The 18,872-nt window shown below is 39.6% G+C and overlaps 1 protein-coding gene across 1 annotated transcript; it reads right to left on the bottom strand.

Moving 5' to 3' along the window:
* Positions 1-806: 806 nt before the first annotated feature.
* Positions 807-16,154, bottom strand: LOC121948641. The gene is made up of 23 exons (XM_042494042.1): positions 16,044-16,154; positions 15,678-15,809; positions 15,353-15,499; positions 14,251-14,449; positions 13,807-13,958; positions 13,467-13,689; positions 12,633-12,700; positions 12,136-12,352; positions 11,811-11,948; positions 11,240-11,410; positions 9,797-9,919; positions 9,642-9,716; positions 9,416-9,480; positions 9,068-9,144; positions 8,781-9,003; positions 7,376-7,533; positions 7,051-7,240; positions 6,338-6,496; positions 5,084-5,464; positions 3,809-4,020; positions 3,513-3,685; positions 2,200-2,419; positions 807-981 (listed from the first exon to the last, which is right to left on the bottom strand). The coding sequence occupies exons 1-23, from the start codon at positions 16,152-16,154 to the stop codon at positions 807-809; spliced, it is 3,789 nt and encodes a 1,262-aa protein (XP_042349976.1).
* Between the last annotated feature and the right edge of the window lie 2,718 nt (positions 16,155-18,872).

Here is an 18,872-nt window from a genome sequence, read left to right as displayed (position 1 = left end):
TACCCACTTTGATGCAAAACCCTGTGTGCTGTATTTCACACATGGACTGTGCTATATAAATAAATTGATATTATTTGGTTCCCACAGTTCATTCATAATGGCAACATATAAATAGCATATGTCATGTAAATGCGGTTTAACATATTCATATTTCATATATTTCATTATATTTGTCACATGCATTTTATACTAAAAAGATCTGACATGTTTGAAGACAAAAAAACACTTTTAGAATAATTACTTGGTTCTGATATGGTTTTTTCACAAAAATGTTCAATTAACTGAATTTATGTGTAAGAATAGCTTTTCCCTCCTTACGAAATTCTGAATAAATGAATATTTTACTATGAAATCAAGTGAAAGTTAAATATCTTCCTATTCTTAGAAGTTTATTCTCAGTTTTTTGGAGGTTTTAAGCTTCAGTATCACCTTTTTTAAGTTGCATATTGGATCACAATTGTCTTCAAAACTAGTTGTGACTTCACAAAATCATGCTCGCAGGTGCATGCCTTCAATTGAGACTTAGAAACTTTGCACCTCCGGCAGATTACTGTGAAAACAAACTCTGTACATAAATAATTCTGCAAGAATGTTTATCTCCTACTTAGAAAAGAATGCCTCCTACACAGGATATAGTTTCTCACACACAGGAGATAAAATCTCCGACAAAGTAGATAAACTTAGGCTTTGGCCAGGATTGTCAGCATTTTTTTCACTACTCAGGGCTTCCCTCGTAAAATATTTCTTTAAAAGAAAACAAACAAAACAAAAAAATCCTACTTGTCTATCATGATCTCACGTGTAGGTTAAAGGTCAGGGGTTGTGGTCTCAGCTTTAGCTGGATTTAGACCCAGTAGCTGTAACAAAGTGAAATAAGAGTAGATCCACGGTCTGGAGATACCCTGGGTTTTCTCAAGACCTTCAGCCTCAAACGCGAGACCCCTTTTAAAGGCCAACTGCCGCTGCAACAGCGCCATCTGTCTGTATGAGCACAGATCGAGGGAGAGACAGAGAGAGAGTGAGCTAGTCAATTAGTTGTTTGAACATGTTGGCTATCTCCTTCATTTCAGAAATGTAAATTTAAGGCAATGAAAAAAATCTGCTAGGCAACATAAATGTGAGAGAATACCAGAAGTACCACAGTTAAAACATCTGAATGTATATGAGTTTACAATGTCACACCCAACATTGCTGTTAGAGCCCACTCTGATTGTTACAAACACAGGGACGAGCTGGTGGGTTGCAGGCAGGTGAGATAATACATCATTAATGAGGACGATATCGAATACATGCTCTAAAACTGAACATAGCAGAGAGCAGAGCAGAGTTGCTGTCTGACTCCCCTTTAAGAAAGATGATGCAGTTTTTTGTTTTGCTGTTTAAATGCAATATTTGCTGCAGTGACAGCACCACTCTTACTGAATTACTATCTGATGAAAACATAGACTGTATATAGATGGACGACATGACAGCTCCCCAAAAGTGAAGCTTTTCGATCTCCATCGTCCCCTGGTGTCTGACTGCAGTAAAGGTCATAAAGCTCGTCCCTCCATGTTAGTGAATGGGACTTAGGCCAAACTAAAAACTCAAAGTACACACCAAATTAATTTTTCCTTGAGATGGTCTCTGACACTGAAGTCAGTTTTCATCACCCTGATGTTTGTTCAAGTGTTTGTGTTTATGATAAATTTGGTTTTAATCAGTCATTAAATTATACAAAAGGAGGGTTTTCCACCATGACTGACAGCTGTGACAGCCAATCTATGCGCTCACATCCAATACCGCTGCCTATGATTGGTCGGACAGGTGTTTTGGTGGGAACTCCCCCACCGCTGATATTGATACTGTGCAGACTCCAGCTCAAAATGACGTCACCAGCACAAGATGGTAGCATCCGTATCTTGGATATAATTTTGCCACACCTAAGCATAGCGGGTGTAAGTGGGGGCGCATTGTCCATCTTTATATACCCTCTATAGATGAAAACAGCTCACTGTATAATCTGCCATGTCAATAGCAGTGCGCCAGGTGCAGGCACACTTGACTAAAGTTTTGACTAAAGGTATTGAGAAATAACTCACCGATTGGTTGAATTTATGTTACATCCAAAACACACCTATGATTAATCAAGGGACTAAATACAACCACTCTGCACTTTAGAAAATGATCATTTAAGTACGGCTTATGGAGGAAATATACCTGGTGAGCAGCTCCGCCTGCAGCCTGGCCTCCTCTGCGGCCCTTACAGCGGCCTCCTCTTCTCTCTTCTTACGCTCCTCTTCTATGCTCCTTCTGTTCTTCTCCTCTTGCTCCTTCCTACAGAGGTACTCCATCCTCTCATCCTCATCCATTTCCTGTAGCTTCTTGCTCTCCTCCTCCTGCCTCCTCTCCTCTTCCAGGCGCAGACGCTCTATTTCAGCTGAAAGGGACAAAACATTGTTTCCAGGAAACTGCCAGCTAATTTTCTTTTAATTATCATGGTGCCATTAAGAGTCCAATTAGCTCTTTGTTGAGCCCCACTAACTTTAGCAGTTTACAAAGGATAATGGTAGGAGATTTACCACTCTTGCTTTTTAAATAAAGAGTCTGTGGTTTCAGACAAAAGAAGATAAAAGCAGGATGCAAGGGTTGCAGGGGTGCTGGAGCCAGTCCCAGCTGTCATTGGGCAGAAGGCGGGGTACACCCTGGACAGGTCGCCAGACTATCGCAGGGCCGACACATATAGACAGACAACCTTTCACGCTCACAGTCACACCTAAGGGCAATTTAGAGTAACCAATCAACCTGAGCTGCATGTCTTTGGACTGTGAGAGGAAGCCGGAGAACCCGGAGAGAACCCACGCAGACACGCGGAGAACATGCAAACTCCGCACAGAAGGGCCCCCGCCCCCCTGTGAGGCAACAGTGCTAACCACGACACAGCTGTGCCGCCTAACAAGAAATTACTGAATAATAATTCAGTAAAAAGTTACAAGACAAATACCTGTACATAACCACTATAAAGAAAAATAGAAAACAAACAGGAGACAAGAAAATGATCTTACAGTGCAAGAGCAAATAATTTTTTTTTCTGTAACATAATTTTAAATATATCATTATAGGAATTATTAATATCTTAATGAATATGAATATATTTTTTTATGGAAGCTCTTGTTTTGTTAGATAATATCTAATGCTCTCTGCACAGCTTGACTAATTTTCAAGTCATTTTACTTTTTGTTTTTACTTTTTTTTTTCCTTTCTTTTTTTCTGGACATTTCTTGCTTATTTGTCCCATCTTAAAATGCTTCTGAAAGGCGTCTGAACGCAGCACAACAAAAGTGACGTCAATCAAGGTTTTAAAGAGTTAAACCTGAAAAATGAGAGTGAAAACAAAAGTTTTGTGTTTAAATTTTTGTTCAGTATGGTCAGCTAATGTCAGAGTTAACTGTGGCCTTATCCTCCCGCTCTGGTCCTCCCAATTGCTTCCTCTCCTTCAGCTCTCTCTCTCTTTCTCCTCCTCTCAGTCTCACCTTTCCTCCTCTGTTCCTCCTCCTCCCTCATCTTCTGGAATCGCTCCATCTGCCGCCTCCTCTCCTCCTGCCGCCTCCTCTCTCTTTCTCTTTGTGCCTCTTCCCGTTTTGCTTGCTCCTGCTTTTCTTCCTCGCGCTTCCCCCTCTGCTCCTCCTCCGCCAGCTTCTTCAGTCTGGAGATGGAGATTTAATTTATTTTTTAATTCACTGAATTTTTTAAAGTAGCAATTGTCCTAAGACACACTTCACTTGAAACCTGTGAACCTGTCCTTTACAGTTTTTTTTTATATATAAACCTGAGCTCCTCAGCTCTCTTCCTCCTCTCCTCCTCCAGCTCGTTCTTCATCCTCTCCTCTATTTGCTCCCGCTCCTGCTGCTTCCTCTCCTCTTCCTCCCGCTCCCTCCTCTTCCTCTCTACCTCCTGCCTCCGTCTCTCTGCTCGCTGGGCCAGACGCAGAGCTGCAGCCTCTTCCTGCTCCTCTTCCTGACTCTTTTTGGGCCTGGTGGACTAAAACACACACACACACACACACACACACACACAGATACATACAGAGAGTTTAAATATGCACAATAACTAAAATTATTATTTACTGTGATGCTGATACTTTCTCATGTTTTCTACTGCACTTGGCTGACCAGGAGGATGACACAATGCATTCTTGCAATGCATGACATTTTCTTTCAGTAAAATAAGGGGAATTTAATAATTATGAAGAACTATGGTATTATAGCATTACCATGTGAAAAAGTATTGCAGATTTGGGCCTCTATCTGGGTGCTCCAGGGATACATAGCCTGTGTATGTTTCATACGTAACATATTCACATTTCTAATGAGGTGTAGTATATAAGCTGATGTCATCTGGAGGTGGAATGAATGGTGAATGTCGTTACACCTCGGCAGCGGTCTACCAGGATGCAGACCACTGTAAACCAATGTACCACAAAACTGACTGTTTATAGCAAGTCATCACTGCATTTTCAGTCGCTTTATAGCCACAAAATGCCAGTGAGACATCGCTGCATTTCCAGTGGAGATTATGCCCCTAAATGGGACCTTTTTAAGCCAAAACAGAATGTTTTCCTAACTGTAGCCTAGTGATTTTTGTACGTAAACATAACCAAACATCAATCATGTCAATGAAATGCAAAAAAACAAAGTTTCAACATGTCAGCTACATGATTTTTAACATTTCAACATTGCAGTGGTTAACATGTGGTTAGGTTTAAGCAAAAAATAAATAAATAAATAAAATAAACTCGGTTTTGGTTAGGAAAAAAAATAATGTTTTGGCTTAAAATACCCAATTTTGGTTGCACAATCCCAGCAGGACACGCAGCAATGTCTCTGTAAACAAACAGCCGCTGTTCACGGTACTATCCCCGGTGGAAAAACAAGGATGGGTCGCTAAAAACTCCCCACATTTATTCATTGGCTAAAAAGCTGCTGGAAATGCAGCAAAGTTGATACGATACATAAAACCTACAAATGTAACGTACCCGTGTTTTGCAGAAACCTAAACTGCCAACATTTACTCTGGTGACTGGGCTGAGGTGCTTCCTACTAACCTCTGGCTTCACAGGGTTCAGCATCAGCTGTTCCTCCGTCACCATGACAGTTGAACATGATGACAGGCGGCCATGTGATGATGTGAGACCCATGGCGCTGGCCGGCACTGTCCCCTCACAGTAAGAGGAGGCTGCAGACCTCCTGGAGCTCCTCTGGTTGAATGAAGTGGCGGCGGACCTGAGCGAGCTCACGGATCGGACGCTGCTGTGTTTGTCAGTGTTGGAGGAAAGATGCTCTGTGTCCACGTCCTCTTCTGAATTTGCCTTTGTATTGTTATTGTGTCTTTGTGTTGCAGAGGGACTTTTGGCAGATTTTAGGTGAGACTCCTTTTCTATTTCCTTGCTGATTTTCACCTCCTCTTTCTTTAGGGGGTCGTTGTCGTGGTTTTCTATGAGAAAATGAAAGGAAAGTTAAAAAGAAAAGACAGGAATAAAAAAAGACATACGCTCAAGCGCCAAACACTGCAGTTCCTCTAATGACCCCTCGAGGCTGGCTCTAAAAGCAAGTCAATACATCCCACCCATGTTAAGATGCCAAACTTTATAGTAGAAATAACATGTTTACATGTTTACATGTTTACAGCCTGGTGTCAAACGCAGTTTGATGTCTTTAGCCAATCCCCCCATTCATTACAATTGTGCAGGGGCATTTCTTTATACAATATAAATTACAAAAACATCTGAAATCATTAATCACATTTTATAACAACCAAACTGTATTTTAGAACAATAATAATAATAATATAAAATGTTATTTATTTAGCACCTAAATAAATAACCAAAATATTACCAAAATAAATAAATGGCAGCATAAAGAAGAAAATGGCAATAAAGTATACAAATGACAAAAATCAGAAGGTAAGATAAAAGATACAAAAACACTATAATAATAACAGATTCAGTGTCTTTATATCCCACTTAAACGTGTAGCACTTTGCATCATGCATTAGATATCTTGCATATTTTTCCTACAAAACATGACAACAAAGTTGACAACTAGCATTTATTGAAAACAATACTCTTTAGGAAAATAAATCTTTAGGAAATGTGCCTGATTATTACAACAGCATTTTCATTGGGTGAATGAATTCCCATTAAAAACGAATTTTAAGTTTTAACTGACTTATATTGCTGGTGCTGGCTGGCATAAGTGTAATCAAGTAGTCGAATAATTGCGCACATCCCTGTTTCAGAAGAATTGATAACATTCAAAGTGTGATGTTCTTAGTTTTTTTGTCTGAATGTTTGCAATATCTTACCAACAACTATCTCTTTGTGTTTCAGCCCTCCTCTCCTCCTCCTCTTCCTCCCAGCAGAATTTTCCTTCTTCTTCATCGCTTCTCCTCGCTCTTTTCTCTCCTCAAACATCTTTACTTCTCCACTCTCTCCTTCTCTTTCTGGCATCTTCTTTTTCTAAAAGACAGAAGAGTAATTGTAAACAGGAACAGCATCTGAGTTCAGGCACTGATTTAGATACAAACAAAGCATGAACGTAAATCAGTATTAAAAACTATGTAAAAAAGATATTTTTGGCAGATACATGGATGAGGAAAGGTTGTGTTATCGGTGTTTATATGTATTTTGGATTGCAAATAAACCTGGGATAGTTATTTATTTATTTAAGTAAACTGGGGTGGTTGTTTGTACACTAATTGTAAATAAATTTGGAAATTCAGTGAAAGAAAAAAATGAGAAATGAGTGGTGATATACAAGTTTTACTTTTACCTACTCCTTTTTGGACACTGTACTTTTTTTTAAGTTTAATTTTACTTCGAAATAAAGTAATACATTCACTCATTCATTAAATAGATACAATTGTCACTTTTTGAGGGGTATTACAGTGTATATTTAACACATTTAACCCTCTTTTACATACTTTATAAAAAGTTTAGTTCACCCAAACTCACTGGAAGCAGCAACAGCAACAAACAAATGTCAGTAAATCAATTAGTCAATAAATCCTCACCACAGAAGGGAGAGGAGAATGATCCCGAGTCTCTGCTGCTTCTCTGTTGCTCCTCTCTTTCTGTTTCTGGTGCCCGATTGATGGAGCATCATTTCCTGCATTTTGCCTCCGCCATCTCTCTTCCCTCCTTGTCGCCGATGTCTTCTGCCCATCTGACTCTGCACTTTTCACCATTTTAATCTCCCTTTTCCTAAACAAATGAAGGGCATGTTTGAGTGTGTGCAGCCTGTTATTCATACTGTTATAGAAATCAAAGGGCATATGAGTGTCTGTTATATTGGGGTTTTTTTCTCATTATAGTTTGTAGAGAGTATTCTTGGTTCACCTTGTGGTGGTCACAGCTTCCTCAGCATCCTTCCTCTTAGTATTCTGTCGCCTTTGGTCAGCAGCGTGCTCTGTTGTTGCTTCATTTAGGCTGATGTCCTGCCAGCTACATGATACACCATCTTTTAATTGTAGTTTTTCCCAGGAAAAACAGACAAACTGCAAATATTTCCATTTTAAAAAATATCTCTTTTTAGTGGCAGAAGACCGTCAGCGGTGGGATCTTGTTGATTTGCAACAAATACTCTCAAAGTATTGTTTATTTAAAGAGACAAAATCATTTTAAGGAGCTCTATGCAAAACTCATAGCGTATGAGTTGTCTGCATATGCTTCTCAACATGGAGGTGGCTGAATCAGAAGCTAGCAGCTAACAGTGCAAACTCCATATTTAAGTCCAAACAACAACAACATAGCTGGCAGAGCTAACTGTGTTGACCTCATAGACTTTAATAAAAACTAGACGCCTTCTCTTCTGGGTTTACTGTCGCGGTATACGGAATATCTGTGCTATCGGGCGCAAACATCCTTTCTCCAAAATTACTATTTTTCAAGAATTAGAAAAAATGCTGTGTTTTTAAAATAATCCAAAGGGGACAGGAGGTTTAGTATAACCCTTTTTTAAATACATTTTGTTGTTTGAGAAATGGTAAAAACCCACTGACAGATGTAGAGGGGGACCAACAGAATTAATTTAGGTAAAAAATGAAAACAATGAAATGTGGAGATAAGAGGTTTGCACTCGACAATGACGATATGTGCATTAGTGCTCCCCCCGCTGGCCCCGCTTATGTTTTTATTGTTTTTTTATGCTATTCTGTTGATTGTTGATAGCTTAAGGATGCAAGACATATTTGTGAAAATGGACAATAAATTGTCATCTTATCTTATTATATCTCATCTTATCATCCACTTATCATACACTTCACATTGTGCTGACGCCACAGGTTTTTAAATCGCTTTCTTCCACGTTTTCTCTGAGTTTTACAAATATGAAAACGCCATGGCTCAAAGTTCAGAAAAGAAAGTCACATTTGACCTCGTTTGCAGTTTGAAGTGTCCTGTCAACAGTTTAACACGTCTTTTACAGTGGTGGTCTTTGGGGAAAATGCTCTCTGGGCTGGAAGGGAATTTTTTAATGCAACACCTATCAGCAGTAACAGCTGTATAAATGCAGAGCAAAATGGCAGTGATTCAGTGGGATACACAAATGTGCTGACAGTCACGTGCTGTCAGACCAGCTTACCACAACAAACCACAGAGAAGCTCAGATTACACCACACACAGAGGGAGGGAGACTTTCACACCACTATAACTTCACAAAGCAAAAAGTTCCTTACTGCTATACTAATGCTCCGGATGTCATAAAGAACTCCTTCAAAGACATCAAGTTAAATGTGAGTAACACCAACCCTGGCTGATGTGATCCAGACAAATAGCTACTCCGTCCTGTGTTGCCCAGCTCCCCCTCTTCGTCCTCGTCCTCTGCTTCAGTGTTGCCTCCCCTTGGCTCCTCCTTCCCTACCTGCTCCCTCAGTGGAGGCAAACTAATGTTGTTTTTAGCATCCTTTTGCCATGTTTCTGTAGTTGTTTGTGCATGCTTTGTTTTTTCATTGGTCACAGCTGCTGGAATAACAAACAAAAACTTTGGATAAAATTCATTCAAATTGAAATTATGATAAAAGAAGCAGCAGATCTTTACCTGGGTCTGTGTGGATGCCCGGTGAGTATGCATTCATCTCCGCTGATGAAGATCTGTGAAGATCTAGGAGCTGAATGGAGAAGAGATCTTTAAAAATTCAACAAGTAGTGACACATTGTACGGACACTGCTTTGTAAATGCTGAATGTCTAAATACTAAAATCATATTTTGGATTATTTTGTTTATTCTGCTTAGAACTACAGCTGCAGATCAGTCAGAATGGTAGCAAAGCTTGGATACAAGATACATGTTAAAGCTATAGTTCTCCCATTATGCAGTTCCAGTAGTGCTATTTATCGAGCTAATAAAAAGTCAGACAGAAAACACTAATTCACCTTGACCTTCACTGACTGATGGTGCTGGATGTCACCCACAGGAATATCTATGTTCAGCTCCACATCTCCCTCTGTACACACACACACACACACACACACACACAGACCATGGACAGACAACAGTGAAAGCAGGAAAGAGAGTGTGAAAGAGCACTGCATACTGCACCTGACCCCTAAACTCTGTAAATGACTTTAAGAGTATATGTGTGTGTTTGTGTGCGAGCGTGCAGACCTGTATGCGTGTGTTCAGGCTGTAGCACAATGACCCAGGGTAACTCCTCTCCTTCTGCAGACAAAACCTGGAGAGCTGAGAGACAGAAAGAGTGAGTTACAGATTTCAGATTTCTTGAAGATAAAAGTTTTAAGAAGAAGGCTCACAGAGCGTACCTTGCTCCTGTGTGTCACCATCACCGTGAGATGCATCCTGACTGCTGTCGTACAGCGATAGCTGAATGATCTGCCCATCAGGACCCAGGATCAGGCTGCCAACAGAGTTGCCGTTCTGCAAATCTGACAACACACAATAACTCTAAGGATGAAGCCATGGACCCTTTGATGGGTAAATGACAACATTATCGCTCACTTGCTGAATTAACCCTTTGATAGTCAATGCCTTTGCAAAGGAATATACATTAGAGATGTCAGAATATGTTAACGAAATGCGTCAATTTATTAAGAAAAGAAAAAGCGTTTTCCCAATATAATGCATTGTAAAAAGTGTAAAAGTCAATGTAATATAGTAGAAATCGGAAAAAAAGTAACTTCATACAATAAATATTTAAAAATTAAAGATAAAAAAATAGCTACAAATAAAAATGAACCTATTTTTTAAAAAAATGTATAAATGTGTGGAGGAAAAAATTGTCAATTTAATATAATAAAAATAGAATTTCATAGAATTACAGCATAATCAAAATACTAAAATGCAATGTCAAAACATCAGAATTTTTTTTTCCGAGCTTTTAGTAAAGCAGTTTGATCACAAAAAATGTCAGTCTTGTGGTCACAATGCCTGTTAAAGGGTTGATTAAATTATATTTATGTCAAAGAGTGGGTGAAGTGGTCGGTGAACTTGAGTTAGCATTTTGAAAGTTTACCAAAAACAGAAACCACCAGACTCTCCTTACTGCATAAACTTGTCATAAATTACTCGTTTCAACTTAAATGAAAATCTTTGGGATTATTACTTTAAAACACTTGTACTTGTTGGCAGGAGGTGTTTTTGCATGAGGCCTGTAGAAACTAAACATGGATAGCGTGAGATGCAGCTAATGAAGGCTGCAGTCAGCTGCTGAGTCATTTAGCATTTGTTTATTTTGTATGTAGTTTAGTTAGGTAAGTAAAGCGTACAATATTTGACCACTAGACGGTAGTGTAGGTCTTATAGTCTATAACGTCACATTGGGTGTGAGAGTCGTCACATTGAGGCATGAAACATAGGTATTTTAAAGTGACAGTGGAGGGGCAAAATCACTGACGCACAGGTATGGGCACATATGGTTCTTACCGTGATCACAGCTATGCAGAAAGGCAGAAAAGTTAAATTAGGTCACTTCAAATTCACATCACCAAGTAATTAACATCATCATTGTGCAATAAGTGGGAACATCACCCAAAGATACTTCATTGTTTGGATATTCACTAATTTCCTGGATACACATAAAGAGCATCTTTCCACCTATGCAAGTGACTGTATTGAATTATCTAAATTTTATTGAAAGTCACAATGTAGCTTTTTCAGGACAGTTTGGACTAAAACAGACAGTGGATAACATAGAAAGCTAAATCTAAGAGTTTCATGTTGTGTCACTGTGGGTCAGCTCCCCATACCTCTGAGCTCCAGAGGCAGGACGCCCCTAACCACTCCTCTGTTAGCTTCGCTGGAGTCACAGGGATCCTGGAGGTCCAGCAGTCGGTTCTGTAAGAAGGCCAAAGAGCTCTGCTTGCCCGGGCCTTTCCGTCCTGCAACACAACCCAACACTCCCACTGGAGGAGGAGGCTCTAAAGCAGAGTATAAGAAGATAGTGTGATAGGCTAAAAGAACATTGTGAATTTTGTAGAAAAAACTTTCAAACTAATAAAAAACTGGGACAATTATGTGCCCCAAGTGGTATTCTGAACGTGGTCAGTGTAGTCTTGTGTATATTGTCTTGTATTGATATGACTTAAGGTTTACACCATAGAGTTTAAAAGAAACAACAAAAAAAATGAACAATTAATATTTTGGTGTCACTGTTGCTGAGATCTTTTATGTTTATAAGGTTTTCTGGGCAGAATTTGATCTGCACGCATCATCAGTTCAGAAATTGAATTCTTGGATTTCTTGTAGACTCGTCTAACAGACTGAAGTGATAATTTTGCATCTTGACGCCAGCTTGTGAAGTGTATGTGTGTGCCGTACCTTCTCCTGGCTGCAACATAATCACAGAGCCTTTCTCAGAGGAAAGCCTTCCTCCTTCACCTCGCCCTCCTGGCGCTTTTTTAAAGTTTTGTCTCTCTGTTTTTTCTTCTCCTCCTTTTTGCTTTCCGCTAATCTTTTCTGGAAGACAGAGGGAGAAATGAGAATAAAACCCAGCATCTGTTTTAGCAGATAAGTACAAATTTCTAATCAGGGCAGATGGGCAGTAAATCCCACTTGACACTGGGTGAGAGACAGGGTACACCCTGGACAGGTCTGTCCTTCAGCTGAGTCAGTGTGTGTGCACCTGTGTGTGTGTCTTTGTTACCCTCCATACCAGGAAACAGCAGAGGAAGAAATAGAGGCTGCTGATGGAGTCTGTTCAGATTTTCTTGGGGCTGAAACCGAAGTCTTTCTGCCTTTGGGTCGACATCTTTCCGGGTTGGAGTCTGGATCACCTGGGTGGCGGTGACAGTATGACTCTCTGCTATGGGAGGTAGGCGCTCTGCATACTGCTCATCTCTGCTGGGACCTGTCCAACTCGGCTGAAACATTCAACAGAGCTTTTGAAATAAATCAAGACAATTCGCTCAGGTTTTAAATGGTTAAAAAGGACTAAAAAGGCACTTTAGAGATACTAAACACTTAAAACAACTACAGGAGGCAAAAAAGACTGAGGTGAGCACTGTCCTACTGCAAATAGTTATATTCTATTGTGGTAAATAGTAAAACTTTCTGTTATGTGTGTTCATTTTAGTGCCACTGATACCACTGGTTCAATCTGGTTTACCAGTAGTCCAACTGTTTTTGAAACTATTGTCTTACCCTGTCTGTCTTCTCCCAGTAGAGTTCATCACAGACTGATTGTCCCACTGTCAGAGGAGGAAGGAAGCCTGTGTGTGAGGAGGGCAATCAGAGCATCATGGTTACCAGCATACTGTAGAGGAGATGTACAAGGTAAAGGTTTGGTGTACACTCCATGTAGCTTGACTAGAGAACAGTCAGGAAGATGCAGTCTGCAGATCAACCCTATCACCAGGCTAAATGTCAGCAATGTACAGTACATTTCTGTTGGGTTATGGATAAAAAGAAGATTGGGGTTTGTCTTAGTGTACATGGTGGTGGTAAAGCCTGAGCTGAATATGCAACAGTGTCTCAGTAAAAAAAAAAAAAACTTATTTTCGTGGTTTCATCCCAGCTGGAAATTAAGTGATGCCGCTGTTAAAAAAAACAAAATAAATAAATACAATTTAAAAACAAAAAACTGCCTTTCATGGCACTATCATGGCTGAAAATGCAGCAACAGTCTGCTAAAAAACAACTGTTCTGTAGCTTGGCAGCCGTCTCACTTTTGTGTCATGTCATTCACCATCCTCTCTGCCTGAAGGAAAAAGATAAATTCCACTCATAATACTACATTGCTTTAGAAACATTAATATGATGTGTATGAAGCACACATGTAACATTTCTTCTGGCGACTGGGCTGTTTTTAATTGATGTGCTGAAGAGGACAGTGAGTACATGAAGATAATTAGAGTTTCAGGACATCTTGTTGACTTACGTTCATTAGACATTGACAACTTTACCTATGGACATCCATTTTTGATATTATGACTATAAACATACTTTTTTTTATATTATGGCAGACTATAAACATACCTGTCCTCCTTTGTCTGTTCCCACTTATCGCTGTTTCACAGCGGCCTTCATCACTGTTCCTTCCACTGTCTTGAATGGCACAGTCGCAATCATCTGCTACTGGATGATGGAGCTCCCCTCGGGTACTGTCGTGGTTAATATCAGTATGGTGTAAACTTTCAGTATACTCCAGATTCAGGTCTGCGGAAGTCTGCAGTTGCAGGTCTACTGCAGTCTGCAGTTGCTAGGAATGAAATTTGGTCAATAACTTAAATAAAATAAAAAATCAGATGTTTCACATGCATTTGCAAAGATGAGCGTATTATTATATGTCTAGAGGTGTAACTTCAGTCATTAACACCTGAGGTTCTTCTGGTGCTTCAAGAGTCGTTGCTACATAGTGTACCCAAGGCTGAGGGTCCATCTGTGGACTTGGACTCCTGGATGAGCAGGGCATCTGGAGAAACAGATCCAACCTGACCCTCTTCCTGCTGCTCTGCTTCCCCTCTTTATCTGCAGAGAAGCTTAATTTTAGGATCTAACCATACTGGATAGAGAGAGTTGACTTGGTCTAACAGTTGGTTAGTTTTATTTCAGTAAGAAGCAAAGCAGATCTTGCAAACAAAAGCCACATGACTTCTAAATGGGTGCAAGTTTGCAAGTTTGATTAATTGTTATTCTGTTTGAGAGTTTTCATTAACGCAATCAACACAGCACGTTTTGCACAACATTCTTTAAGTCTGTGGGTTCTCCTAAAGTTTCTGGTCTGGACTTTGAATCTCCAAATACATCAGTTTGTATTGACCCATCTGTCTGTCTTGCCATTTTTTACCTTCATCATTTCTCTGTGCAGGAAGCCACTCAGGCTTTAACTGCACAAGCAGCTCTGTACTAGGCTGCTCGTGTGTTGTATGAAGGTGTGGAGGACTGGGACGTCGAAGGTCTGGAGCAGGAGGGAGATTAATAGGAGGAAGGAAGAGTGGGCCAAGTTTGGAGGAAATGAACTGCAGGGAAGACAAACATCAGACTTGCATGAGTCTAATAATGGCCACAAGAGGGCAGAAGAAGTCCAACAAAGGCTGACTGATACACAGCTCTGACATTTTATTGCATTATAAAGTTAAAATGTTAATAAACAAGTTTCAGTTTTCAAACCCACGAGACACAGAACAACAGAATCATTCCACTGAAGATCAAAGTTACACTAAAACACTGCATGAAAAGGATGGAAGGAATATTTTAAGGAACATTTAATATTCATTGTCTGAATACGTAGAGACAAAATCTTGGGGTCTACATGAAGACACATGGAGTAAGTACACAGCATACATACATAAACACATAATATACCTTTCCCAACAAAATTAGCATGTGCACACAGGTTTTTCAAACACGGGTATACCTGCTAAATATAGGTGATAGACTGCATTTCCATTGTCTGTGAACACAGCGCTGCAGGACAAGAGTCTGCCTTTCTTTCAGCTTGTGTGTGTGGGTTGTTTTGTTGGTGTGTCTGTGCGACATCATGGACAGGCAGGAGAACAGGTAAACAGTAGACGGCAGTACAAACAGAGGTCTTTGAAAACTTTTTAGTGGTTTCTTCTCTTTAAATATCTCTTTCTTATTCAGTCTTTCTTTCAAACTTGGTGCAGACTAACTTTGAATAATGTTTTAGCTGCTTAGGAGGAGACAAAGAGTAATTATTGATGTCATGTCATTGAACCTCGCCAGTTAAGGAGCTGAAAATACTGAGTTCACTTGGGTGTTGTGTTCCCATCAATGCCGATCAGAGCCAGAGGCAATAAAAACCCGTGTCTACTGTACTACTTACGGGTGTGAATGCTGATCGTACACATTCCCATTGCATTAAAAAGCCAGATGTTAGCAGGTGTTATTTCGGTCTATACCTGGGTGTTGCTGTAGCTCATAATCGCTGCTGTTAGCTCCTTAAGGTTGCTCAGCTGCTGTTCCACTTGTTGGCTGTACCCCCGAACAACCTGCTGCTTCCTATCCCTGGTCTCTGAGTTAGCGCTGGTTTCCATAGTAACCAAGTCCTGGAGACACAAGAGGGTTAAAAGAAAACATAACTCTTAGTTTCTGTATGTAAAAGGTCTATATAGCCACAGTTTTCAGTAGATGTTCAGCAGTTGTATCCGTCTTTTTGATATGCATGGCCAATTTTCATTGTTACATTCTGGCCAAAAATGTAGTTACATAAACACATACTGATACCTGAGAGTACAGCAGAAGTGGCCCTCTACGAGTGCTGTAAGTCTTTGGAAGAGCAGACACTTCTTCCACAAGCAGATGTCCGCTGTTGGACAGTCGCAGGAGAGAGTCCTGGGACTTCCAGATATAGTAGTCCTATTGAACGACTGATGATTAATATCAATGATAATAATAATAATAATAATAATGAATGAATGTTGACATGAATGTGAGAAAGTTTAATGCAGATATATTCCATAACAGGGACAACTACAACAATAACTAGCAACAAGCAATCCAGGCAATATACAACTTAAGTGTATTCAAATACTAATATGTTAGAACTAGTATTATTACAGCCTTTGTGTGTGTGTGTGTGTGTGTGAGTACCTGCGGTGTGAAGCAGACATCCAGCCGTCCATCATGTCTCCCTGTGTTTCTGTTGGACGAGACGAATCGACCGCACCCTCGACTCAGCACGGACAGAGACAAATCCTTCATGATGTCTTATTGTCCTGGAGGACATCTGAGTCAAGTAGAACAGGCCTTTATTAGATTGCGGTGGACTGGCGGTGTCTGTAGCAGCTTGTGAAATCCCCCTTCACTGGTTTTCACTGCGGGCTGGTGATCAGTAGCAGCGTTATGTCGAACCTGTGTAACAGTGGAAGTCGTATCATCAAGCTTTCAGTTAATAGCTCCTTCACATTCAGACTGAGTGAATATAACAACAGTATAAACATAACAAGGTACCAACAGTGATTAGAGCCCTGAAAATATTTCAGAGAGAACTGCATGAAAAAAGTTAATTACTGAAGGGAGATTTAGATTTTCTGTGTTGGTATGATTACTTTATCAGCTCCTGTCACATCTCATCATGTTTTATAGCAAAAATTAGCATTAGAGGACCAAAAAGTGGACATACCTGCTGTCTCCGTTACAAAGACTGCCCTCTGTGTGTGTGTGTGTGTGTGTGTGTGTGTGTGTGTGTGTGTGTGAGTGTGAGCGTGTTGAATCCTTGTTGCTAGGTTGTCCAGAGTTGGTACTTTGTGTTTGAGTTGCCTTGACTGCAGTGACTTTAAAACACACACACATACACACACACACACACACACACACACAACAGGACTTTCAATTGTTGCCTCCAGCCTAGGTTACACAGTCCATTCTGACACACATTGCTAAAACACCTCATACACACCAAGGCATCGTTAAAGATGTGATAGGCTGTAGTTTGTTGCTTGATTGCTGGTACTTGTACCTGCCAGGGGCTGAAATATGAAGCCAAAAACTGCAGTTCCTTTAATGGACATCTGAGGTTAGCTTCAAAAAGAGGGACGATCCTCATAGACCTCCATGTTAAAATGCCCTTTATATACTGCATTTGGTGTTTAAAATCTTATTCACTGACTAGTGTTTTGTGTGAGTTCAGCAGTTGTTTTTTACACTGTAAGTCAATAGCCAGCGGATGGCGCTCTTACACGTATCCTTCCAAGATGGCCAACTCGCTGTGAATGTCATATTCTTCATTCCCTAAGTTAACTAATGCTATGTCAACCAGTTGTTAGTTACTTTTAGCAGTTTATTCATTACTTTTATCTAACTACTGCAACTGATATCCATTACTTTTACTTAACAATGGCCATTTCAACCATTCTCATTTTCCCATTTTTCATTAGTGTTAGCTAACGTGCTATTTCAACCATTTATCACATGTCACAGTGTGTCCCTCCTCTTCAGAAGGAACAATTCCCCAGACCCCTTTATTAATGCCATTTTCCTACAATTTCCCCCTAAAAAATTAACTTTGGCTTATTCACAAGTCACTTGTGGTCCACTTAGAATGGACCTGCAACCCACTTTTGGACCACGACCCACCAGTTGGGTACCACTTTTCTAAAACAATGCATCATAGTAGTATCTAAAGCAATAGTGCAGTTAAAAAGTCAAATATCTCACTCTGAAATGTAGTATATAACAAATGTGTTAAGTCTCATAAAAGGGAAAATCTGAGGTAAAATACCTAATTAAACTTAATTGTAGTTAATGGATTCAGTCCACCACTGAATAAGAGATAGAAGAAGATGAAGAAGGCAAATATAAAAGTCTTTTGAAGATTACAAAATGACTTCAGCCAAAACTGATCACTTTGGTACAACATTTTGGTTGTGTATCCATTCACCATTAGTTCAAATGACTATGATTATAAATTGGATAATTTGCTAATTTAAGTTTAACTTAATTTAAGTTAAGTTAAATTTAATTAAAACGTACAAACTGACAAATATTTAAACATGAAATAAAGTTAGCACAAGATAATAAGATTTTTAACAAAGTGTTGAAGGCTGGCAGAAGCAAAATCAGAGATGTGAGCATTTAACTATTTGATGTCCTTAAGTTGAATGTTGTAACTTTAGGTAACATTGATGTTTGTATCTTTCTTACTGTAACTGTATGCTGTAATTCTATGTTATATTGATGTAAATATTTACCATTATTGTTATTGTGTGCACGCTATTACCTCGATGCTGCTACTGTAACACAAGATGAAAAATAGAGAAAAGTTGAAACAATGTTACTTTACACCTCTTCCAGTCTGGTCTCACTTCGAGGGTGTCAAAAAAAGTTGCTTTTTAAGTGAGCCAGTGATGAGACACACTGGGCTTTCAACCAACTCCAGTGTAAACGCATCAGCATCAACTCAGCGTAAGAAAGTCTGCATAGGTGTTTAGGTCCAAAAAGCACCGGACTTTGCGCGATGTCATCTATTGTGGACAAAAGGCCAAACCACAACAAAAGTTTCATGTAAGAACCATTGCCATTTAAACAGCCCATAAGGGCTATGTATTTAAACCTTCAGAGCCATGAGCAAATTTGTTCCCTTTACTTTGAAGTTGCTTTCTACATTGATCCCATGTTTAGAAAAGAAATAAAGCCAATTTGCGCAGCTTTCAAAGGGTTAAAACACGAGCACGAACATGAGAAACCCTCAAATATTTGAATCTGTGAAGCCTTTTTAATACAGTACAATGCTGCCCTCTTGTGTTGAACTTTGGGGATAAAGATTTCATTTTAATACAGGGTTTCCACATCCATGGATTTTATTAGGATCGTCATATAATCATTGAAGAGCTGTCTAAAGATTTAAACCTACCATATAAATGAATAAATTTAAAGAATCCATCCATTTCATGACTTTTCAGCCCCATAGTCAATCAGAGC

Source organism: Plectropomus leopardus, chromosome 10 (assembly GCF_008729295.1).
Source record: "Plectropomus leopardus isolate mb chromosome 10, YSFRI_Pleo_2.0, whole genome shotgun sequence".
Lineage (NCBI taxonomy): Eukaryota > Metazoa > Chordata > Actinopteri > Perciformes > Serranidae > Plectropomus > Plectropomus leopardus.
This window is presented reverse-complemented; position numbering and strand designations above follow the sequence as displayed.